General features: G+C 46.6%; 1 protein-coding gene across 1 annotated transcript; it reads right to left on the reverse strand.

Annotated features, from left to right (window-relative positions):
* Positions 1-621: 621 nt before the first annotated feature.
* STX5 (syntaxin 5) lies at positions 622-19016 on the reverse strand. The gene is made up of 11 exons (XM_048512447.1): positions 18871-19016; positions 11383-11599; positions 8996-9066; positions 8188-8243; positions 6885-6955; positions 6536-6652; positions 5969-6025; positions 5258-5339; positions 4796-4896; positions 3524-3645; positions 622-2196 (listed from the first exon to the last, which is right to left on the reverse strand). Exons 2-11 carry the CDS (start codon positions 11578-11580, stop codon positions 2037-2039), a joined length of 1035 nt encoding a protein of 344 aa, XP_048368404.1. The 5' UTR covers positions 11581-11599; positions 18871-19016; the 3' UTR covers positions 622-2036.
* Between the last annotated feature and the right edge of the window lie 5825 nt (positions 19017-24841).

The following is a 24841-nucleotide window of genomic DNA, read 5'->3' on the forward strand; positions in this document are numbered from 1 at the left end:
AAGGGCAAGGAGATTGTAAGCCACTTTGAGTCTCCTGCAGGAGAGAAAGGGGGGATATAAATCCAAACTCTTCTCTTCTTCTTCTTCTAGCGATGTTTAAATATTTGAAGGGATGCCATGTTGAAGATGGAGCAAGCTTGTTTTCTACTGCTCCAGAGCCTAGGACAAGGTATAATGGATTCAAAGTTCAGGAAAAGAGATTTCACCTAAATATTAGGAAAAATTTCCTAATGGTAAGGACTGTTCGACAGTGGAATCCACTGTCTTGGAGGGTGGTGAAGTCTCCTTTTTTGGAGGTTTTTAAATAGAGGCTGGATGACCATCTGTCAGGAGTGCTTTGATTGTGTATTCCTGCATGGCAGGGAGTTGGGACTTGATGGCCCTTGCGGTCTGTTCCAATGTAATGATTCTAAGGGGAGAGTAATTTCTCTATAACCATTGAGTGCTGCTGCAAATCGAAGGTAGCACTGAGCCATATGGACCAATGGGTTGATTTTGTATAAGGCAGGCTATTTTTCTGCTACAAATTGGTGTTCAACATGGGTGGAAAGTTATTACAGTTCTAAGAAACGTATTGATCGCAGATGAGCACACAGAAGACAGAACAAGCAGAGGGGTTTGTAGATTTTAAAATAAGTTTTTAATAGCTTTTGAGCACAGGCAGGAGCCTGGGCTCTTCTCCTCCGGACTGAGGATAAGGTTATCACGATCACCACCCCGCCCCTTCTCCTCTCTCCTAGGCAGGCAGAGACACCATGCCAGCTCATGAGATGAGAGCCGCACGGCAGCCTAGAAAAGAACGCTCACAACGGAATGTTAAGGCCATTTCACCTGGAGGAGGGGAGAAGAAACCCACTGGCCAGAAAAGGAGATGGTGGAGTAATGGCAGGCTTTGAATTGATGTCAGCTCAGCCTCCAGAACTAGGCAGGGAGGGGAGGAGTGAAAAGGCCTCAGTAGAGGCTATTAAAAGGGGGGGGGGGGATGGAAGATTAAATTTGAACTGTTATATTTATATGTGGAACTGGTTAGAGAGGTTAGGTTGGAGCACCAGGAAAACTGTCTTTAATTGTTTTAGAGAGAGGAGGAGGAGATTGGGGGGTTTGGAGCAAAGGCCTGAACTGCTTCATTGCAAGAGGAGGCACTAGTGGGTGAATTCATTGACCAAAAGTAGCAGAGTGTGTTGAAAGAGGCCAGTATCGACGGGAGGTCCAGGTGCCGTCCTCTAAGCATCATCATGAGAGAAAGTGAGGGACTGAGCCCAGCTGATCTCCCCCCCTTCCCCACCCAGGAGAGTCTGGGCACAGAGGCAACACTCTGGCCAGATCAAGGATAAAGAGAACTTCTCCTTCTAGGAGAGCTATACAAAGGCAAGGGCAAGTGGAAGAGTAGAGGACAATCCCGTTCCATTCTGCAAAGAGCCAAATCTATTCCAGGCAGCTACTTTGGCCTGTGCTAGCCCAACTCTGCTTTTGGGGAGGAGCCCTCCCACCACCCCCTACCTACCTTGCAGCAGCAAGAAATTTTTAAATATGCTGAAGGAGGAAAGACTAAATATGCATACGCCCTGTGCAAAAGGCACAGCCCAGTGGCAGCTTCCTTCTTTTACATATAGAGAGAAGATGGGCTGGATGTTGGGTGGGGTTGAAGGTCCATGTCTTTGAGGTCCATGCCATCGTGGATCTATTAGAGCTTGAGTCCCAGGTATTAGGGGCAAGTGGGTAGTATAAAGGATAGGGAAATGAGAGGCTGGTCCCTCTACACACCCCTGCTGGGTCACATCCCATTGCGGGGAGGAGGGGGGAGGTTGAGGCAAAGCCCTTCACAGCATAGTCCAAATGCTATTGCACTCCCAATCAGAGTGGGCCCGCTCTGGGCTGAAAGTCACAACAAATGAGAATGGCCAGCACCGCCCCTTCAGAGCCAGATCCACGGTGGGCACTTCCGCCCTGTGCCGGCTATCAGAAGAGCGAGCGACAGAGTTCAGCGTCCCAACACAGTTCTGGGGGAGGGGCAGGCGACCACGCCACCTCCGCCATCAGGCCAGGAACACCACGAAGATGATGAAGAATACGATGAGGATGAGGAAAATCTTCACCATGAGCCAACGATTGGAAGTGACTGACTGGAAGTATTTCAGGATCTCAGTGTGCGCACCCTCAACATTCAGCTGAGCGTCTTCCACGTTGGCATCGATTCTGGGGGAGCGACAAAGAAAGGAACAAGAGAAGTCAACTCATAATTAAAAAGCACCCCTCCCCAAAACATGGCCAACACAAGAGTTTGGTCGGCAGATAATGTCTTTTGTTGGTAGTTTTATTGTCCCCCACTAAATCTAACTGGGCGTGCATGACAATCGACTGCAAACGGGCATGTTTGGAGAGCAGTCTGTTTCTTTGCTGGGATATTGGTGGCTGGCCTGCACGGAGGCCGGGGCCCCTGGGCTGCCTGCCGCCAAGCCCCACCCCCCTGCAGGCCAGCTTTTACCCTTGTTCAGGCCTTGGGATTCTACACTGCACGTGGTAGGGCTGAGGGAGAGCTCTATCTCTATATGTCTTTTATGAGTTGCTATAGCCCTGGCCAGTGCTTGGATGGGAGCCCTCCAAGGAATACCAGGGCTGTGACACAGAGGCAGGCAATGGCAAACTTGATGGCCTTTGGGGTCTCTTCTATGATTCTATGATGTCTGAATGCCTCTTGTCAGGGTCACCAGAAGTCAGCTGTGACCTGACAGCATTTTCCACCACCACAGCTCAGCTGAACAGTCGGCAAACTGGGGGGTCTTCAGGGAGCTGGAAAGCCAGAGCCCAAGACCCCACTGAGCAATTGGACCTATTCTATTGGCGACAAAAATAGAAGAACCTGTAACAACAGCTGCTGGTATAAATGGCCATAATGCAATTCCGGATCAAGTGCTGAATGAGCAGAAAACTATAGACAGCCCCTAGCATTTCCTAAAGGATTTATGGTGGTAGGAAAGATCTTGCCGCCTGAGCCTCTGCAGAGACACATCAGAGCAAAACTGAACCACATGGACCAGTGATGTGACCAGTGGTGGGATCCAAAAATTTTAGTAACAGGTTCCCATGGTGGTGGGATTCAAACTGTGGCGTAGCGCCAATGGGGATGGGCGGGGCATTCCAGGGGCGTGGCCTGGCATTCCGAGGGGGCATTCCTGGGCAGAGGTGTGGCAAGGACACAGCCGCTGCGCCGGTCCTTGGACGGGAAACGAATGCACGCAGGCGCAGGCTGCCACGCACGCCGGTGCACCTCCTGCTAGACTGCTTCAAGTTCTGCAGCTACTGCTGAGAGGAGGGGCGTAACTAAGGCAAAAATCACATGGCAAAATCACCAATTAGTAACCCCCTCTCGGCACACACAAATCATTAGTAACCTACTCTCGGGAACCTGTGAGAACCTGCTGGATCCCACCTCTGGATGTGACTCTTCTGCTATGGCCTGTTGTGCTTTCTCCCCGGAACACAACAGGGAGGATGCTTCTCTTGGCTGACCCTCACGACATACCTCTGGATAGTCTCCTCTTGCTCTTTGACCATGTGTGCCAACTGCTGAAATATGGAGCCCAGCTCGACGATAGTGGATTCGATGTTCTGCATCGTATCTGCCCGGCTCTGAATGTAGGAATCCTGCAAAGGATGTGGGGAAGAGACAAGTGAGAGGCAGGTATGCTTCCAGCTGGGAAACCTCAGGCACCACCCTACCTTTTATCAAGGCAACCTTCCCTCATTTCAAAAGCTGAAAACCCTACGTGATCCACAAGCCCAACAGTCATCTCCTCCCCTGTGGATCTATTTCATGCACTGGATGATCTTGTAGAAAGAGGGGGGGAATACTGTGCAAATACTAACACAATGGCTCCATTTTTGTCCATTTTATGATGAATTCACCTACTCTCCAGAACCTTTATGCTTAAATAGTTAAAAAAACCCATTGGAGACTGATTTAAAATAACAATAAACAACCTCCTGCTGTCACCCGTTCTCAGCTCACTGACTTTGGAATGATGTATATCTGAGGAGCAATCGACCAGGAACCAGGACAATAAAGGCACCAGTGTCATTTTATAAAGAAAGGTGCCTCCCTAGCTTTGGTCTTGACGTCATGCTTTGGCACAGGGGTCTTCAAACTATGGCCCTCCAGATGTTCATAGACTACAATTCCCATCAGCCCCTGCCAGCATGGCCATGTAGCAGGACTGATGGGAATTGTAGTCCATGAACACCTGGAGAGCCATAGTTGGAAAATCCCTACCGGTTTGGCATGACCAACAGACAAACCCCGGAGAAGATGTGAGTACCACAAGGCTCCTAACAAAATTATATGGGTCAAGTGACACAGGCCTCCGTCAGCAACAACTTTCTCTAACTTTCAGTCAATTCTTAAACATCGACTTTTGTCAATACTGTCATGATCTCCTTGACTTATCATCTAGGCCCCTTGGTGTGCAGGTTCCAAAAATTGCGCTGGTTTGGAATTAGTTGCCACTTGGTCGTTTGTAATGTACTGATGAAATGTCTAATTTGTTTTAAATGTTTTTTATTGTTTTATAACTGTTGTATGCCGCCCTGAGCCTGAAAGGAGAGGGGAGGGTAATCAAAACTAATAAATAAACACAGACTTGGGGAAAAGCAAGACCACTTCTGCCCAGGGAACACTTGGGTTCACGGGGGCAGAAAGCTGGTTTGTGGCTGGGTTGACGAGCCCTGCCAGCCTCTCCCGCCTCTCCCATCATGACACAACCACACACGCTGCTTGCAGCCTCCCACTCAAAGACACCTGTTCGTTAATGAGCTGCAACTGCTGGCTCATCCGGTTGTCCATGTCGATAGCCACATCTCCCGAGCGCCGAGGTTCGTCCTGAAGCACAGCAGCTCCACCTGCAGAACCGACAACCAGCATTAGCACCGCTGCAGACGGATGACCCAAGCTAGCCTGATCTCGTTAGTCCTCTGAAGCGAAGCAGGGCCAGCCCTAGTTAGCACTTGGATGGGAGACCCTCAAGGAATACCAGGGTCTCTCCACAAAAGGAAGGCAGTGACAAACCACCTTTGTTAGTCTCTTGCCTTCAAGACCCTACGGGATCACCATGACTTACAAGGAAAGTGGCTGTGACTTAGTGGCATTTTGGACGCACACACTGACCAACGGTCAGGCGCTCAGCCACTCCCACTCCCCTGGCTATGAGGTACCGATGCCTCCTCCAGCTGCAAGGCGGCAGGGCGCAAGACTCCAGCTCACCTAGATTGTTTGTGGAAAGGTGCATGGCAGACACTGGCGTTTGGGAAAACTGTTCTCGGCGAGTCTTCTGTTGTTTGAGATTCTGGGGAAGCAAGGGGGGGAGAGATTAGATCAGGCCAGTTCGGGAAGACAGGCATGCATTTGCACAGGGGTCTGCCCTCCCGTTTTGGCCAACTCACACAGGAACAGTACAGGAACAGTACAGTAAGCCTTTATTAGGCATCAAACACAGGAACGTTAAAGGTAAGCTCTGCTTTGTCTCCACCTTTATTCAAAACAGAAAAAAGGGCTTGGAGCAATGCAAAGCAAAGGCAGAAAAATACTTTCTGGAGTCCTTTTTCCTCTTTGATAAGGGAAGGGGGTTGGGTGGGAAATGGGTCAACAGAGACAGCCTTCATGACATCCAAGGCAGCCAATTCTTTGTCTTGGGGAAACTCACATCTCCAGTTCCCAGAGTTACTCTCTGTTCGAGGATACTGGAAGCCTCTTTCTCTTCAATCCCACCACCTCCTTCTGGACAAGCAACTTTTTTTCTTTTCAGTTGCTTTCTCCTGCCTGCATCCTTCACGTTCAGGCGAACACTTGAAGCTGCCTCATACTGAGTCACGCCCTTAGTCTACAAAGGTTAGCCTTGCATGCTCTGACTGGCAGCCACTGTCCAAGGGGAGGGGGACAAAGCTGGAGCGTGGGGGATTCATGAGTGATTCTTACCTCTGTTCGCACCTCCAGGACAGACTTGAAATCGTTGGACATGGAAGCTAACTTGGACTAAAAAAGGAGGGGGAAAAAAGATAGTGAGGAGCCTGGCAGACTCTCCTGTTGGTCTTTGTCAAAGAACACATCCCAGTGCCTACACCCAGTCGTTCCTGACTCTTGCATGAATACATGAAGTTGCCTTCTATGATGTCAGACCATTATTTATTATCTTTAATTCATCTGTACCCTTTCTTCCCTATGAGGACCCCAACTGGCTCATGACATTGTCCTCTGCTTCATTTTGTCCTCACAACAACCCTCCAAGGTAGGCTAAGCTTTGAGACATAAGGCTTCTTTTCTGGTTTAACTCTAAGATGACCCGCCCCCTGGAACATTTGATGGGATCTGCAGCTTTTGTGAAGAGGGCCTAAGTCATTATCTACGTGGGCAGCTTCCCACCCCAGTTTTAACTATCCTCAAGATCTAAACATCAGCAAACAAAGCAGGTATTGTACTGCGAAGGTATTGTACTGTATTGCCTGCGAAGACCAACCCCAAATCCCTGAAATTCCCCAGTCTGACCTGCAACGACACCACCACAGTGTTTGAGTGGGTTTGCACGTGCCGTCCGCTCTGGCTGCCTTTGGCCTTGACGAACTCCTGCAACTGCGCGATCTGCTTGTTCAGGCTGTTGATGTCCTGCGTGGGGAGAAATAAACCACCTGAGAAGGGTGACCAGGAAGTCACTCAACACAGAAACTTTCAACAGCCCCGTGTGGCTGGCTCGAACCGGCCCATCTTAGCTTTCCTGTGGCATATGATTCCCAGCTCACTTTTCTTCCAGTTGGAAGGCAGAAAAGGATGGAACAGCAGGGGAACAGGGACCAATTTCCCTGCAGTCCCGCCAGCAGTCCCAGAGCGATTCTCTCACCTGTTTGATGATGTAGGTCAACTCCTCGATCTCTACCGCCTTGTCATCGAACAGGGATTTTCGCTTGGCCACTGGAAACACAGAGTGAGAGTTTTGACAATGAAGTCCTCCTTAACCCAATCCAAACCCTGTCCTTTCTCTAATCCCAGCTTTGATGTTAAGACCCTGCAAGGCAGGGCTGCCATTCACTTCTTTTATTTGGGGGAGGGGGGCTTACATGGAACCTGACACACTGCTGATTTCAAGCACTCTAACTGGAGCAGCACCCAACTCCCCTCACCTCAAAAAGGGATGCCGATTCAGCACACTGGCACAATTTTGTTTTCTATGTATTTAAAACATTTGTTAGCCGCCTTTCTACCTTGCGGAACTCAGGGCGGCTGACGATGTAAATAGAACAATTACCAAAAAAGAAAACACATAAAAGACTGCAATTTAACGTCTCGCTCAGGACTGTCATGAATCAAATGCTACATGAATCAACTACATGAATCAAATGCATTCCTACATAAAACTGTCTTGAACTGCCTCCTGAAGATCAAAAGTGAGGGAGCCAGGTGCATCTCCCTGGACTTTTGATGGCCAATGCTCTGAGAGTATTGAAACATTTGTGTTTCTTCAGTACGGACAACTCAAGCCTTTTAGTTCCAAGCATGATATGTCTTAGCGCCGAATGGAAACAGTCATACATATGAATCCACCATAACGCACAGTATATCCTATGATAGTGACTTCTGAATATACAGGCAAGATTAAAATCTATTGTTGAGGAAGTGGAATAATTTTACCACAAAACAAGCAACAGCGGCCTGTTTTGGATTCCTTACCCAATTGTGACCTATATAATTGCCTCAGACATTCTGGCTGGTTTTGTAATCTGTTCTAGGATATTTGAACTTTTCTTATTGTATTACATTTTGCACTTTGGCATTGTGTGTAGCCTGGGTATAATTTTTTGTTGTTTATGTCTCTGCATTATACTTGTGTTTATTATATGTACAAAGCTCTGAGAGAGCCACTGCTCACAAGAGGAGATGGAACCACCCTAGATGGATCAATACATTTTTAAATGGAAGTGACAAATTAAAAAACAAATCATTAGAAAAAAGAGGCAAGAGAGGCAAACTATTATTTCAGGTAGGGGGATCACCTCAGCTATGGGCTCAGTCCACAAACCAACTCTAGGAACTCTACTTCAGGCTAATATTCAACTGACCCCCACATTTGCATAAAGTAACACCGAAGGTCAGCCAAAGCCTTCCTCATTCTTGTCAGCCTCATCCAACCTTCCCCAAATACTCACAGATCGTTAATTTCTCCAGCTTGGCAAAAGTGTTGCTTAGGTCCTTCCCAATGCGCCTGAGAAGCACAACCACAAAACAGAAGCCCTCTCAGCCTTTCGTAATTTCATGTCAGTTTCATCATTTATGCATGTGTTTAAAATAAGAACAGAGAGCTGCCTATACTCCGAAGTAAAACAAATCCATCCCAAGCAAAGTGGAGTTCTACTACCTGCAGAAGGTATGCAAGTCGAGGAATCCAAAAATATATTCTGTCTCCACTAATGATGCAAAGAGACGAAAAACTGTGACAAGTGCCCCCTCCCCCCACAATTGTACTAACTGAACCATAACATTCTAAAGTAAGGTTGGGGTAGAAAGAAAAGGCATTCTGATTCAAGTTTGCCTCCATTGGGGTGAATTATGCAAGCCTCAGATTTTGGATTAGAGAATACAGGATTGTTAGTGCTGAATTCCAGCAGTATCCATAATAGCGATGGAAACTTGGGGCGGGCGGGCGGGGGGGGGGGGGGCGAGAATATTGCTCAGGCATGGTAGACCTTGGCATCAGCAAGATTTTTGAACGCTGCTACAGTGCCCCAGATAAAGAGCTCATCCCAACTGGATCTAGCCCAGAGACTGTATGAAAACAGAGAAGATTAGCGGTTCAGTTTCGGAGTTCCCCAGGATGACCCTGCTTTACCAATTGTGACAGCCAAACTTTGCTGGGCCATGGACCTGTGGCCCACAGGGAGACGTCAGACAGCTTTTGTAGGGCACGCTACCCACCCCTTACACAAACCTGGACCATCTCTGTGCATCAAAACTCACTTGGCCATGACAGCGAATTCACTTCTTTGCCGTACAGCGTTCAATGCTGGTTTGTTCAGCTGAAGCCCATTCTGAAAAGATGAACAAAGGTGACCATTAGATGCAAGGCATTAACAGATGGAGGTAACTCTCCAAGTGGTCTGCTGTTGGTGGAAAGGGGACATAGTCTAGTGCAGAACATAAGCAGAAGATCCAAGTGTGATCCCCAGTGATGTAAGTATAGATTTTGGGGTGGTGGCGTTCAGGGGCTGGGCCAAGCTCCCACCAGTCCCTGGGGACGTGGTCTCGCCTCTCCAAGCCCCGCCCCCGGCCTCAGTGCTTATAAAAGCAGCTCTCTGAGGCCAGGGACAGCAGACTCCCCTGCCTCGCCTCCCCCCCCCCACTGGCTGGGCTCCCAGCTGGCAGCCAGCAGTCTCTTCTGCCCTCCCCTCCGGGCAGAAGTGTAGCTAGGGAAAATGGAGCCCGGTGCAAAATCTGCAAAACCTCCCCACCCACCCATGGGCGGACGCTGTAATGCTGGAATCCACCCCCAAACATCATCACTTTCAATAGTGTTTAAACTAGGGAGCCCAGATTCTCCTTTTAAATCCACCTTAAAGGGAAAATCTGGGGTCCCCAGTTAAAACAACATTGAAAGTGATGCTGTTTTGGGGTGGATTATCTGCCACCCTGAAACAGCATCACTTTCAATGTTTAAACTAGAGACCTCAGATTCTCCCTTTAAATCCATGCCGAAGAGGGTGGATTTAAACGGAGAATCTGGGGAAATTTGGGGGGTGCCTGCTGTCAGGGGTGCAATTGTTAAGCTAGCAGCCCCAAACGTTCAGGGTCTCTTTAGGAGACTCTCCTGATGATACCACCCAGGTTTGATGAAGTTTGGTTCAGGGGGTCCAAAGTTATGGACCCTCAAAGGTGTAGCCCCCATCTCCTATTAGCTCCCATTGGAAACAATGGGGGATGAGGGCCCCCCCCTTTGGTAGTCCATAACTTTGGACCCTCTGAACCAAACCTCACCATACCTGGGTGGTACCATCAAGAGAGTCTCCCAAACAATCCCTGAAATTTTGGTGCTGCTAGCCTAAAAACTGCACCCCCTACAGGCCAAAAACTGGAAAAACCCACTAAAATGCAAAAAACCAGAAATGGGGCGGAGCTTTGGACATGTAATAGGGGGGGGGGGTTTGAACCCAAGAACCCTCCCTTACCTACATCCATGGCAATCCCTGACATTACCAGTTCAATGAGCTCAGGGAACTGATGTTGGCAAAGTTCATTCGCCTTCTGAAAGGCTGCAGCACTACAGGACAATGCTGAGGGTGAACTTGGTGAAAAGCTCTAACTTGGTGAAAAGCCAGGTCATATGCTCACACTAGCCCAACTTCTGTGCACAGCAACATGTCATTTTTTAAAGAAATATGCATTTTCCTTCACCAGGCAAAATGCTAATCAATGTTATACACATTAATGTATTTGAGCCTACCCCTATCACACTACCTGAGTGAGCAAAGTTGGAGACCTTCCACCAATCCTAAGTGGTTCTTCCTCCAATGGAAGAACCACTTACGGTGGAAAAGAGTAGGATCTATGCCATTGTATTTTTACCTTGCCTCCCAGCCAAAACCCATGTCCCTGTCTTGCTCCTCACGGTATTTTCACCATCTTTTCCAGACGTAGCTTCAGTCTTACAGGATAGTCTCCCAACAGAGATTATACATCCAACATATGAAACTGTGTTCTGTTGAACAGGTACCAGTCTCTGAGGAAGCACGCAAGGCTGTTTTATTCAAGAGGCCTTTTTGATATGGATGATGGCAGTTAGCAGGAATTGCCACTTATGAGAGGGCTTTACCTATTACGTATTTTTAGACAATTTTTTTAAAAACCTCGTTTTGCAAGCTGTTTCAAATTCACTTCTGGGGGAGGTGGGAAAGAAATGTAGGAACTCTAGTTCTGAAGTGATTCACACACAAATGCTGATTGCCACTTAGGACAAAATGCTCCTTGGAAAGCTGGCCCAAGAACAGAGAGACTGAGCCCAGACACAGTGGCCAAAGGAAGTAGTGAGTAGTGAAATGCAAAATTATTCCCTTATCTGTCAGGAGTGCTTTGAGTGGGTGTTCCTGCATTGCAGGGGGTTGGACTTGACGGCCCTTGTGGACTCTTCCAACTCTATGATTCTATGATCTCTTTTGCATCACAAGCATTTTCCATCCAATGCTGGGGTGCAAATGTGAAATACAGGACATATTGCAGAGCTTGGTTGATCATCGTCTTGGGCAGACCCGGATCTATAGCTATAGAAAATGCAGAAGCTCTGCACTAACCCCCCAAGTTCACACGGACCAGAGCAACAGCACATCATGCAGGTTGCCCCAAGTGGCTCTCACCTGTCTGCTTTGCAAGGACTTGCAGGCGGAGAGGAACTCCTGGGTGCGATCTTGACACGACATGGTGTCCAGCGGGAGTGGAGGTGGTGCTGCTGAAGCCGGGGCAGTGGTGAGTGGAGGCAGAACTTGCGTCTGGGAGGGCCCCAGGTAAACGCCTTGATTGGTGTTTCTAGAGCCGTGGCGTTTCCTCGTATTCATGGAGGCACATAACCTGGTGCTGGGAGAGAAAGGAAAGCGGGCTGTCAGCACCCAGCAATGGAAATGCAACCTTCTAATCTGTATTCAGAGCCTGGGCACTCAGCACTTTTCCTTATTCAAAATAGGAAAGATTCTGGTTGCTATCTGCTTGCTAGGCTCAGGATGACCGATGGATAGTTCAACAACACAAGCTTGGAGACACAGAGACAGACCACAACTATCATAACAGTATTGTCGAAGGCTTTCACGGCTGGAATCACTGTGGTGTTGTGGTGTTTCCAGGCTGTATGGCCGTGTTCCAGTAACATTTTCTTCTGACGTTTTGCCTGCATCTGTGGCTGGCATCTTCAGAGGAAGATGCCAGCCACAGATGCAGATGAAACGTTAGGAAAAAATGCTTCTGGAAAACAGCCATACAGCCTGGAAAACCCACAATACCCCTATCATAACTGTGTTTTTGAATGAAATTCCCATTGAAGTCAGGAGAATGTGATACAGAGAGGCGGAAGGAATGACAGATGGATAGAGAGTGAAAAGGAGAGATAGACAAACTGGCCTCAGTTAGTAGGTAAAACACCTTTCAGAGGTCAGAGGTCTCTGCCTATGACTCTGATGGTAAGCAGTGGGATCTATTGCACCTCTCTGCTTCCACTTACATTCCATTAACACGTTTGCAAATGATGCAAACCTTACCGAGTTACTATACGTTCCTGTACAAAATAACCTAAATCCTGGATTGCAGTTCCTAGAACTCTGCACCACGTGGGGAACATACACTGATAAAAACCTTAAAAGAACTTTCCTACAGCCAGAAACAGATAGCAGCCCCCAATCCATTGGTCAGGATCTTGGGACACTGCCAGAACTAAATTAGACACAGAAAGGGAAAGAGAAAGATGACCCCAGGCCTCCAAGAGAAATCCACTGTCCCAGAACCATGACACTTGTTCGTCTTTCTCTGTTTTCACAGATATAATATAATGTCCCAAGCACAGATCTAAGACACTGTTTCTTATACTGCATCATTTCCCGTGGATCCTAACCATCCTAGCTGCTAAATCAGTAGTAAAATAAGTTTCACAGAAGCTGAAGAAGTCGCACCAATATGATGGAGAGAATTACACTGCCCCCTCTCTCTTTTCAACAATGAGCTCATACTATATTTACTCTAATGCAAGAGATAACAAAGCAAAAAAGAAGGGATCATCTTAAACAGCTAGCGTGGTGTAGTGGTCAAGAGCAACAGACTCTAAATCAGGAGAACTGGGCTTGTTTTCCTCACTCTTCCACATGAAGCCTGCTGGGTGACCTTGGGCCAGGCACAGTTCTCTCCAAACTCTCTCAGCTTCACCTAATGTCTCTGTTGTGGGGATGGGAAGGGAAAGAGTTTGTAAGCCACTTTGAGACTCCTTAAAGGGACAGAACATCAGGGTATAAATGCAAATTCTTCTACTCTTCTTACTGATAATAAAAATCTGTTAGGGCACAATATTGGGGGGGTTGGCATCTGAGTAAATCTAGTACAGTCCGTATCACAGGCTTCAAAGCATTTCACAATAAACTATCTTGGAAACAGCACCACATTATAGGTACAAAGTTTTGCAATAGCCATTAGTGGATATCTTTGAAAGATGAGGAAAAGATACTTTCACAGAGCTTCCAGTATCTATTAACTAGGAAGAATACGGTCTCTATGTTCAAAGGTTATGGCGGAACAATTTAAACGGCAATTATTAGGAAAGGGATTGGCAATCAGGCTGCTAGCAATCCCAACCCCTCTGCATAAATCTATGGTGCAACCCCATTTAGAATATTGCCTACACATGTTAACAATAATACTGCAGTTCTAGAAGACAAACAAAATCTTTCCCAATGTCATAGCATTTAGAGTTTCTTAGTTTAGGAGCCAACTAAAGGGAGAATATGACAGAAATTGATGAAGTCCTGGATGTTATAGAGATTCTGTCCCCTTACAACAAAACTTGAAGCTACCCACTGAAATTGATTACCAGTAGTTAATTACAAGTGCCTTTCACCCCAATGGGGACCCAATTTGGTTTGTATCATTGCCCTCTCCTTCATTTTTCTCCTCACAGCAACCTTGTGAGATAGAATTAGGCTGAGAGGGTGTGACCGGCCCAAGGTTTCCAAGTGAGCTTCCATGGGGGAGTGGAGATTCAGATGTTGATCTCTCAGATCCTTATGAGACATTTTAGCTCCTACATGACACTGGCGGGTCTGTAGGTTCCAAAAAAGGGGGATAGGAAGAATTTCTTGAGAAACAGCCATTTCTAAACTATCATTCCTGAAGGATCTTCCATCTCTTAAAAAAAGTATTTGTTTACAGAACTACTAACAGAATGACTAGACTCAGTACCAGTCAAGGTTTGCGGTTTTGTAATGAAGTTGTTTCAGGAGATGATCCCTAGAAAGATAGTTTTACAGGGTAGCCATGCTGGTCGGCAGTAGAACCTCTAGATTTGAGTCCAATACCATCTCAGAGATCAGCGTGGTGTAGTGGTTAAGAGAGATGGACTCTAATCTGGAGAACCAGATTTCATTCCTCGCTCCTCCACATGAGCAGCGGATTCTAATCTGGTAAACTGGATTTGTTTCCCCATCCTATATATGGAGCCTGCTGGGGGACCTTGGGTCAGTCCCAGTTCTCTCAGGCCTCTCCCAGCCCCACCTGCCTCACGTGTCTGTTGTGGGGAGAGGAAAAGAAGGAGATTTGTTAGCCGCTTTGCGACTCCTTTCAGGAGAGAAGGCAGAATATAAATTCAAACTCTTTCTTTGTCAATAAGATTTTTGGGGTGCAACTTTCAAGAGTTAAAGCTCCCCTTCGTCAGATATTTTATCTGATACATTTCGCCTCCACCATCTTTATCTCATGGAAAAGAATCATAGAGCTGGGCCATAGAGCAAGGGCCATCAAGTCCAGCACCCTGCCATGCAGGAAGACACAATCAAAGCACTCCTGTCAGATGGCCATCCAGCCTCTCTTTAAAAACCTCCACAGAAGGAGACTCCATCACACTCCAAGGCAGTGAATTCCACTGTTGAACAGCCCTGACAGCCAGAAAGTTCTTCCTAATGTTTAGGTAGAGTCAACTTTGAGATGTTTACAGCAGATTTAATGTGCCTCTAATTGCCAGGTCTTACCCAAAGCAGAAACAAGCACTCTTGCCAGCACACTCAGGATTATAAAGAACTCTGGTTCTCAGAACCAGGCACTATGGTGTGGCTGGTGTAACAGGAGCAGGGGTAGGGAACCTGCGGCTCTCCAGATGTTCAGGAACTACAATTCCCATCAGCCCCTACCAGCATGGCCAATTGGCCATGCTGACAGAGGCTGATGGGAATTGTAGTTCCTGAACATCTGGAGAGCCGCAGGTTCCCTACCCCTGAACAGGAGCATGACTGGAGCCATGTTTGACTGAACACAAGTAAGAGGAAGTTAATAAAGCGAACTTCACCTTCATTTATTTTCAATCCCTGCCCCTCACAGTTAATTAAACCTGGAGGATGGATATCTCCACAGCTGATGAATAGCAGCGCATCCTTGACAGAAAGTTAGCTCCCCAGGCACTTAAAGAGGCAATTGTTAGGTTTTTATAAGAGGCAAAACCAACTCTGCATGCAGCCAATTTGGGTCAGTATCACGTTTGCCCTTTTTAAGCAAGGTCTGAGCAGCCATGTAGCTCTAGACATTTCAGGAGGAAACCCATTATGTTGATCCATTCAATCTGGCTTTTACCCAGGTCATGATACAAAGAAACAGCTTTGGTCACCCCAATGGATGATTTGTGCAGGTTCTCCCCAGGGGAGACTGTTCCTGCTGGTTCTCTGGGCCTGAATAGTGTTAGAATGGTTTCAGTCCTTCCTGGAAGGTAGGTTTCCCAAAGTGGTACTAGCAACCTGACAGACTCCACAAGTTGCTATCAGACCTCCTACACTTTTAAACATCCATGTCAGAAGATATTCACTTTGTTGCTTGCTGACAGCCAAATCTGCGATTACCAGCAACCAAAACAGTCACATTCTCTCCCACCCCTGGCATGAGGCTTACACCTCCACAAGGGTCACAGTACACCTGCTGCTCTGGGGATGGCTGCTTCAAGGTGTAAACCATCCACCAACCACAAATCCTACAAATCAAGAACCTTGCCTGTTTCCCTGAAACATGGGGCAGGTGCCACAATGGGGAACAGTGCTCAAAAGAGCCACAAGTGGTAGGGCAAAGAGGCAAATGTGACTCTTAAGCTATGGCAGTGAGCATCACAGGTTCATGTGAAACTGCAACCAAGAAATCAGAAGGTAATTGAGACTGGGGAGGGCAGCCATGAAGAAGTGTAAGGATGTGTTGCTGGCAACCAAGAGCAAAATAATTCGCATCGTAGTATTCCACACTACTGTGTATGCTGTGAAAGTTGGACAATATAGAAAGCTGACAGGAAGACAGTGGATTCATCTGGAATGTGGTGATGGAGGAAAACTTTACAGCTACTGTGGTCTGCCAAAAAAAGACAAATAAGTGTGTTCTAGATCAAATCAAGCCTGATCTCTCCTTAGGTGTTAAAATGACCAAACTGAGGCTAGCGTGCTTTGGTCATATTATGAGAAGACAAGAGTCTCTGGAAAAGACATGTTAATAACAGTTGAAGGTAGCATGAAAAGAGGAAGACTCCGCATGAGATGGATTGACTCAATCAAGGAAGCCATAGCCCCTCAGTTTGCAAGTCTTGAACTAGACAGTTAATGATAGGATGTTTTGGGACACATTAATTCACGGGGTTGCCAGAAGTCAGAAGCGATTTGATGGCACTGCACACAAACACACGTGAAACTGCTGCAAAAGGCCACACAAGGTAAATTTCCAAAATCACTCTGTTCATTCCATCAAGATCCAGAGATGTTACAGACAAGATTAACCAGCATCTGGGAGGTATAAGGGACTGGATAAAAGCAAACAAACTGAAAATAAATGCAGGTGAGTCAGGGATAAAGTTCATCTTGCCTAGGACATGGAGGTACTCAACTGAAATTAAATGCAAGTGAAATGGAGGCTCTGTGAGTCAGGGATAAAGTTCACCTTGCACTGGACATGGGGGTACTCAGCTGTTATGGGACGCCCCTGCTGAGTAAATTTGATCAGGGGGAGCCCACAGGAGCTCAATCAGTAGCAACCTCTTTTCTCCTGCACCCCCACAATGCAGGCACTTCCTTCTAACACAGACCTTCTGGCATGATCCAGAAACTTTTTTTCCCAGAAGGCATTTTTAGGTTAACAGTTACCATCTATTTTCCGTTGTTCTGCATGGATTTTCATATTGTACGTTCCTTGCACATTTAGCTTTAAATTGAAAGTATTCTAATAAATAAAAGCATGTACACAACATGTAAAATTAACTGCAAATCCTTTTGCAATTCTTTTTACTAATTTTACTAGCGAAAATTCTTTTTACTACCAGGATGGAGGCGATGTAGAACTATTTCTGTTAATATCTTGCCTTGAAAACCTACAAGGCCACCATACGTTGGCCGTGGCTGGATGGCACTTTCTATTACCAAGTCAAATTAACAAAGTAAGTAAGCTCTCAATAAATCTTCATGTTCAAAACTGCTCACTGGTAAGTTCAGAACAGATTTATTTCACACAATGCATAATACATTTATGGAATTCAACACTGAAAGATGCAATGACACTGCTGCTACCTTAGATGGCTGTTTTTTAAGACAGAAATTCACACAGGGGAAGTCTATCTATAACAATTAACCAACATAAGTAATGAAACCTCCTTGGACAGATGCAGTGTTTCTGTGAGTCTCTTTCTTTGGAGGTTTTTAAACAGAGGCTGGATGGTCATCTGTCAGGAGTGCTTTGATTGTGTGTTCCAGCATTGCAGGGGGTTGGACCTGATGGCCCTTGGGGTCTCTTCCAACTCTATGATTCTAAGAGATGCTGGGGATAAACAACTGAGAGGGCTGGACTACACAGACTTTTTGAAACCACCAGTACCAGGTATTAGGAAGAAACTATAGCAAACCTTCCCCCACTTTATGATCTGTTTAGATGTTTTCTACTCAGGGCAGTGGTTCTTCACTCACCTACCCCTTGGCTACTCATTTCCCTAATATTGTACCTCTACATTAGCAAACCCATTAGATAATTTTTTTGTATACCCCCAAATGCTCTGGCACATATCCCTGGGAGTACACATACCCCAGGCTGGGAACCACTGCAGTAGTGGAAGCTCTTCTACCTGGTTATTACTGGATTAAACATGCTGGCCTGATCTAACATAGAGTATTCTTAAGTTCATACATGACAGCCATGGGTTGGTGAAGGTGGCTGTTCCAGTTCTTACTGTAGTTCATTTCTCAGCTGGAGCTAGAACACAGAACCTCAGGGACTAGGATCAGCTCTTCTTCATCAACATAAAGAAATATGAAATATGTAGGGTGGAATGGCCTTCCACAACAAGCTAAATTACAAGTTCCGTCAAACAGGAAACTGTCCGTTTTTGTTTACATCCCTCTGTTTAAAAAATAAACATACACACATGGATGGTGCCATGCAACCTTACCAGGACACACACATAAGACCAAGTTACAAAAGCCAAGCACCTAGTTCACCAGTCCACTCGCTCAACCATCTCTGACTACCAAAACAGCTCATGAGACATGCTTCCCCTCCCTATTTCTATTAAAATGGTCACCGAGACATTCACTGTGGACCAACCTTTTAATTAGAACTGCCTGCAAAGAGGGAAGCTCTTTCCTGCAAGGACAGGGGAAGGGCTTGGACCTCTGTCAACAGAAAAGGTGAGGAAACAGGAAGAGGGAATCTTTTTGAAGGATCTAGAAGGGTACGGAAGCAAAAGGCAAAGGACAGAAAGTGGGTGACCGAAAGTGCGTCACCGAAAGTGAAAAGAATCAGAAGAGAGGGGCAAGAAAAGCTTGGACCACTGTGTAGGAAAGGAGGGGGGATACTTAGAAGGGGGAACGTTTTCATTAGGCTATGCGGCGGGAGAGGAAAGGAAATGGGATGGACCACTATTGCCAGGGGGGAGATGTAGAGAGGGGTGGGCAGAAGGGTTCGGACCGCTCCTGTCAAAGACTGAAAGGGGGACCCTTTTGTGAGGGGCACACCAGTGGGGAAGGGGTCGGACTGCCCGGAGGAGAGGAAGAGTTATGTGTGTGTGGAGGGGGGGGGGGGCTCTCTGAAAAGGAAGGGGGACAGATTATGAAGGAGCACCCCATTCCGAGGGGAGGTTCTGAAGAACTCACCGGACCCGGAGACCTGGTTCCGACGCCCGGCGCTGCCTGGCTCCCCCGGTCCAAACACCGGCCCCGGCTACGAAGGAACAAACGATCCGAAAAGAGGGCGGACCACCAACGTCACTGCCACGTACCCTCTTCAGCGCGATACGTCACCCGTGTGACCCAACGAGGAAACATCCGCCACGCCCCCTCAGTGTCCCCTTGACGCGGCCTCTTAAAGAGATCGCGGTGAAACTGGCTGTGGCCTCGCAGGGGGCGGAGTCTCGAGGCGCGCCTTTGTTGCTAGGCAACCGAAGCTCGGGTTGGGACGTTGGGGTCGGAGGGGGCGAAGCCGTTCCTTGTTGCCAGGCAACGAGCAGGGGGGAATGCCCAGCGGTTTCGGCTCTTGTGTTACAGTCCTATGCATTCTTAGTTGGAATTAGTTGGCTGAATTTTTAAAATTAAAAAGCATAGGGTTGGGTGGAAAGATTGGCGAGCCTTTAAGCAGGGCCCCCTGCCCGTAAACATCAATATGACTGCGAGAAATTCAAAGGGTAGCCAGCCTCCAGGTGGTGCCTGGAGGTCTCCCGGAATTGCAATGAATCTCCAGACATCCGTTTCCCTGGAGGAAGGGACTGCTTTGGTCCCTCACTTCCCCAGGCAGCCCCTCCAAATCTAGAGTCATGAATTCCAACCTCCCATGCAGATGTGTAATTAGGGAAAATGGAGCCCCGTGCAAAATCTGAGTTTTGCGGGGCGGTCCCCCATGCTGGAATCCACCCCCAAACAGCATCAATTTCAATTATGTTTAAACTAGGGAGCTCAGATTCTCATTTTAAATACACCTTAAAGGGAGAATCTGGGGTCCCCAGTTAAAACAACATTGAAAGTTATGCTGTTTTGGGGTGGATTATCCACCACCCTGAAACAGCATCACTTTCAATGTTTAAACTGGGGACCTCAGATTCTTCCTTTAAATCCATGCCAAAGGGGGTAGATTTAAAAGGAGAATCTGGGGGAATTTTGGGGGTGCCTGCTGTCAGGGGGGCAATTATTAAGATAGCAGCACCAAAATTTCAGAGTATCTTCAGGAGACCCTCTTGATGATACCACCCAGGTTTCGTGAAGTTTGGTTCAGGGGGTCCAAAGTTATGGACCCTCAAAGGTGTAGCCCCCATCTCCTATTAGCTCCCATTGAAAACAATGGGGGATAGGGCACCCCCTTTGGGAGTCTGTAACTTTGGACTCCCTGAACCAAACCTCACCACACCTGACTGATATCATCAGGAGAGTCTCCCTAAAAATCCCTGAAATGTTGGTGCTGCTAACCTAAAAACTGCGTCCCCTGCAGGGCAAAAACGGAAAAAAACAATAAAAATACAAAAAACGCACCAACGGACCTGCATTTCTTCTGCCCCCCACAAGGGGGCACCCAGGGACATTTGACTCCCCATGTCTCCATTGCAGGTACACCACTGCTCCCATGAAATCTCCTGGTGACTGATCTCCAGCAACAGAGGTCAGTTCACCTGGAGAAAATGACTGTTTTAGAAGGTGGATTTTACAGCATTCTACCCACTGAAGACCTCGTCTCCTCAGTCTCCACCCTAAACATCTCCAGGTATTTCCCAGCCTTGAGCTGGCAGCTCTACCTGGAACTGGCAACCAAATTCAGCAAGTGAAGCTCATCTTGGCCCACACAAGCATGGACAAAGGGAAGAAAGCTAGCTCACCAGTTGAATTGAAACTTGTCCCTCATGCAAATAATTTAAAGGCATAGGAGGAGAAAAAGTGGAATCAGCCCTTCTTAGAATTTGTTTGAAACCATGTTTTCTGATCATCAAGCTGTTTCTGGTAGAGTTGTCAACCTCTGGGTGGGGTATGGAGATCTGGAATTGTTGTTGATAACACTGCTTAGGTCTCTCCCCTCCCCAAACCCTGCTCTTCCCAGGCTCCACTCCCAGATCTCCAAGAGTTTCTCAACATAGAGTTGGCAATCCTAAACCAGGGCTTGTTTGTGCTTACTAAGCATAGCGGGGGGGGGGGGGGGGGAGGAGGAGCACATGATCAAAAGCACTTTCCTCTTCTTTAAATTATTACTTCACATATTCCACGACAGAGCCCCAAAATGGACTCAGTCATAGTGAACATGATTTCAAACCAAATAATCAAGAATACAAAGAGATGGTTGATAAGCTTTCATGCTTCGTCCCCTGCCATCCTTTTCTGGCCTTGTGCAATGCATAATAAATACGTAGCAGTTAACCCTAAGAATTACCCTTGATATTCTATCTTTGAAACCGCTACTAATCAAGGTTAAAGGAAAATGTTCCAAAGCAGAATTACAGCTAAACATCAAGAAGACAGAATGGCTGCTGAAGAATTACAGTTTTTAGGGCCACCAAAAATAAGAAATAGACATTGCTAAAGATTTTTTTATTCCTTGGCTCATTTATCAACACAGAAAGAGACTTCAACTGAGAAAGCAGAAGGAGATTGAGACTAGGAAGTGCAGCCATGAAGGAACTAGAAAAGATTCTTTACAGCCCAATTTAAGGGGGTGGGGTGTGAAACAGGTTGTGGGAGTGGAGCAGGGTTGCGCCAATGTGGGTGCCCACCCCAGCGGTGTGTGTGTGTGTGTGTGTGTGTGTGTGTGTGTGTGTGTGTGTGTGTGTGTCAGAAAGTCAGAGGGTACACAGGAAAAGTCAGAGCCACAATAAACTGTCTGACAAAATACAGAGAATCTGAGAGAACTACAAGAGAGGGAGAGAAGATGTCAGAAAGTGTCAGGGTTAATTTATGTTGACTGAAGTCCTCAAAGTATTTGTTGCCCCAGTTTGATTTTATTTTTATTTTGCAAATGCTTGCCTTGAAACCTTGAAGTTATTTATAATTTATAAAAAAACATCTGAATTTGTTTGAAGAAACATTCGAATCCCACCCTATTTTCCTTAGGACCACAAAGGCCATCCACTGCCTTATAATCTTGTACACACTACCAAAAAAGAGATAAAAAGGTGTTTTTTTAATTGTACATTCCTGGTGGCAGCTACCATATGAGAAAGAATGAAGGGAACAAATATTAGTTGGCACTTATATTATATATTTATTTATTTATAAAAAGTGGACATTACATTTGGTGACTGCAGGTGGAAGACTGCTGTGGGGGTTAAGAAGGCCCAGCAAAGACTGTACTATCTGAGACTTTCAAGGAAACAATAACTAAATGGAAAACTCGTGGTGTCCTTTTATCGCTGTGCTATAGAGAGTGTCTTAACCTACTGCATCTGTGTATGGTTCTCCAGTTGCACAGTGGCAGATAGGAAGGCGCTCCTAAGGGTGATCACTACTGCACAGAAGATTATCGGCTGCCCTCTCCCCTCCTTGGAAGAACTCTATAATTCCCAAAGCCTAAAGAAAGCCCAAAATATTCTGAGAGACCCGCCTCATCCAGCACACTCTCTTTTTGAACTGTTACCGTCTTGCAGACGATACAGGTCTATAAAAACGAGGACAAAGAGGCTTAGAGACAGCTTCTACTCTAGAGCTGTGGCTATGCTGAACTCCAGGGCTTCATGTTGATGTGTTTGGGGCTGTGTAGGGATGGGTGGAGGAGAGCACACCAGCTCAGCAGAGGACAGGGAAGGGGTATTCCAGCAGGCTTTCAGCCTAGGAATGCCCCCCTCCCAGCCGCAGACTTACCCCAACAGAAAGTGTCGTGTAAGTCCCTTTATATATATATATCAGACAGCTAGGGGTTTTTTGGTTTGCTTTTGAGCCTTTCTGCTTTTTGTTTGCTTTTGAGCCTTCCTGCCTGAAACCCCTTTGGTGGCAGTGCCGCTGTCCCTGGCCACTGTGCCCTCTGCATTGGACAGTAAGTGTAACAAAGTGTTGCCAGAGACCGACATCAAGACGATTCATGGAACAGTATTCCCCATTACTGAGGATGGATATAAATGCTGAACAAGGAAGAAAGCTTAAAGAAGAACACTGATTTTTGACATGTGTCGGAGGAGAATATTAAGGATACTATCGATGGCCAAAAATACAAATAAGTGGCCTTCTCGATCAAATCAAGCCTGATCTTCTTAGAAGCTACAATTACTAAACTGAGGTAACTGCACTTTGGTCACGTTATGAGAAGACAAGAGTTACTGGAAAAGACAATAATGCCAGGAAAAGTGGAAAGCGGTAGGAAAAGAGGAAGGGCCAACATGAGATGGATTGACTCCCTCAAGGAAGTCTTCTGTTTGAAAGACCTGAGCAAGGCTGTAAATAGAGGTAATCAATTCATAGGGTCACCATAAGTTATAAGTGACTTGACCGCACATAACACACACATTCTAGCCTCCCCCACCACCCCATTTCTTCTTTATTTTGTTGTGTTTCCATCTCTCTAATGAAATGCAGACTGCAGTTCCTCGGGGCAGGAACATTTTTGTTATATGTCCATAATCACTATATTTTAAAATGTCTGTTCCTCATTCCAGTCCTGAAAGCAGCAAAACCGGACCATCCACAAAGAAGGGCTGCGTACTCAGGGGAACTCCACACACAGGCGTGCAGAAATATCATTTTTGCAAATTAACCCCCCAAAATCCCCCCAACCGAAAGAATCGTCCAGCATGATGAGAACTGAACATATTGATGCAGCATGCGTTGTTGAGAATTAGAGGTGAAAAGCAGCTGGAAAGGGAAATGAACCTTTTGAGCTTCAGAGGCCCCTTCTGCACACGCAAAATAATGCGTTTTCAAACCACTTTCACAACTGTTTGCAAGTGGGTTTTGCTATTCCGCACAGCTTCAAAGAGCACTGAAAGCAGTTTGAAAGTGCATTATTCTGCATGTGGAATCCAGTTTAAGTATTTATGAAGACATGTTTATATTACATGCATATGATACAGAGATCCCAGGCATGCATTAAGAACATAAGAACTAGCCTGCTGGATCAGACCAGAGTCCATCTAGTCCAGCACTCTGCTACTTGCAGTGGCCCACCAGGTGCCTTTGGGAGCTCACATGCAGGAGGTGAAAGCAATGGCCATTCATCGAGCTCTTTGTGCATGACAGCCGTCAGCCAAGTAGTGCTGTCAACTCCAGGTTGGAAAATTCCTGGAGATTTAGGGTTGGCGCCTGGAGAGGGATCTCAGTGTCATAGAGTCCACCTTCCTAAACAGTCATTTTCCCCCAAGGGATCTGATTTCTGCAATTTGGAAATCAGTTGTAATTCCTGATCTCTAGACCTCATCTGGAGCTTGGCAACCCTACTGCCAAGTCCTCTGCTTAATATTAGGTTGGATTCCCGTATGCTGTGATCTAGTGTGGTGTCGTGGTTAAGCACAGCAAACTGTAATCTGGAGAACCAAGTTTGATTTGCTACTCCTCCACATGAAGCCTGCTGGGTGACCTTGGGCTAGTCACAGTTCTCCAGAACTCTCTCAGCCTCACCCATCTAACAAAGTGTCTGTTGTGGGGAAAGGAAGGCCTCTTTGAGCTGCTTTGAAGGCTGCTGTAAGCCACTTTGAGACTCCTTACAGGAGAGAAAAGTGGGGTATAAATCCAAACTCCTTTTCTTTCTTTTTAATGTGCCTAGGTGAGAAATCTAGAATTCTGGGGCTTTATTCTCAGGGCGGAAAGGGAAGTATAAAACTATTATCCTCTACTCGCTATCAGAAGCCCTTGCAAGTGGGGAAAAGGAACTGCCTATCATCCTAAATGTCCATTTGCCCCAAAAGTTCTGAATACCCCCCCACCCAAAGATCTATAGATCATACTCATTTTTTTTAACTTAGTTAAGATTCTCAGAGCAGCTAACTGGATGGAAGCATGCAAGCCAACCTCATCACTCTTGTCTCCAAGGTTGCGCAATGGTACACTGCCTCAGAACAAGGAGGTTCCAATGAACTATCCTAGGTGTTTTCCGGATGGACAAAATATCCTGGGGGGAATGGGATCAGACATACCAGGATGTTTCTATCTCAGTTTCTCCCTCTGCACG

Source organism: Sphaerodactylus townsendi, linkage group LG01, assembly GCF_021028975.2.
Source record: "Sphaerodactylus townsendi isolate TG3544 linkage group LG01, MPM_Stown_v2.3, whole genome shotgun sequence".
Lineage (NCBI taxonomy): Eukaryota > Metazoa > Chordata > Lepidosauria > Squamata > Sphaerodactylidae > Sphaerodactylus > Sphaerodactylus townsendi.

Coding starts and splice junctions, on each gene's coding strand:
- STX5 (XM_048512447.1), bottom strand. CDS start 11,580: ATGAATACGAGGAAACGCCACGGCTCTAGAAACACCAATCAAGGCGTT. Junction 9,067..11,382: donor AGTCCTTGCAAAGCAGACAG/GTGAGAGCCACT, acceptor TCATCTTTTCAG/AATGGGCTTCAGCTGAACAA. Junction 8,244..8,995: donor GAATTCGCTGTCATGGCCAA/GTGAGTTTTGAT, acceptor TGTGCTTCTCAG/GCGCATTGGGAAGGACCTAA.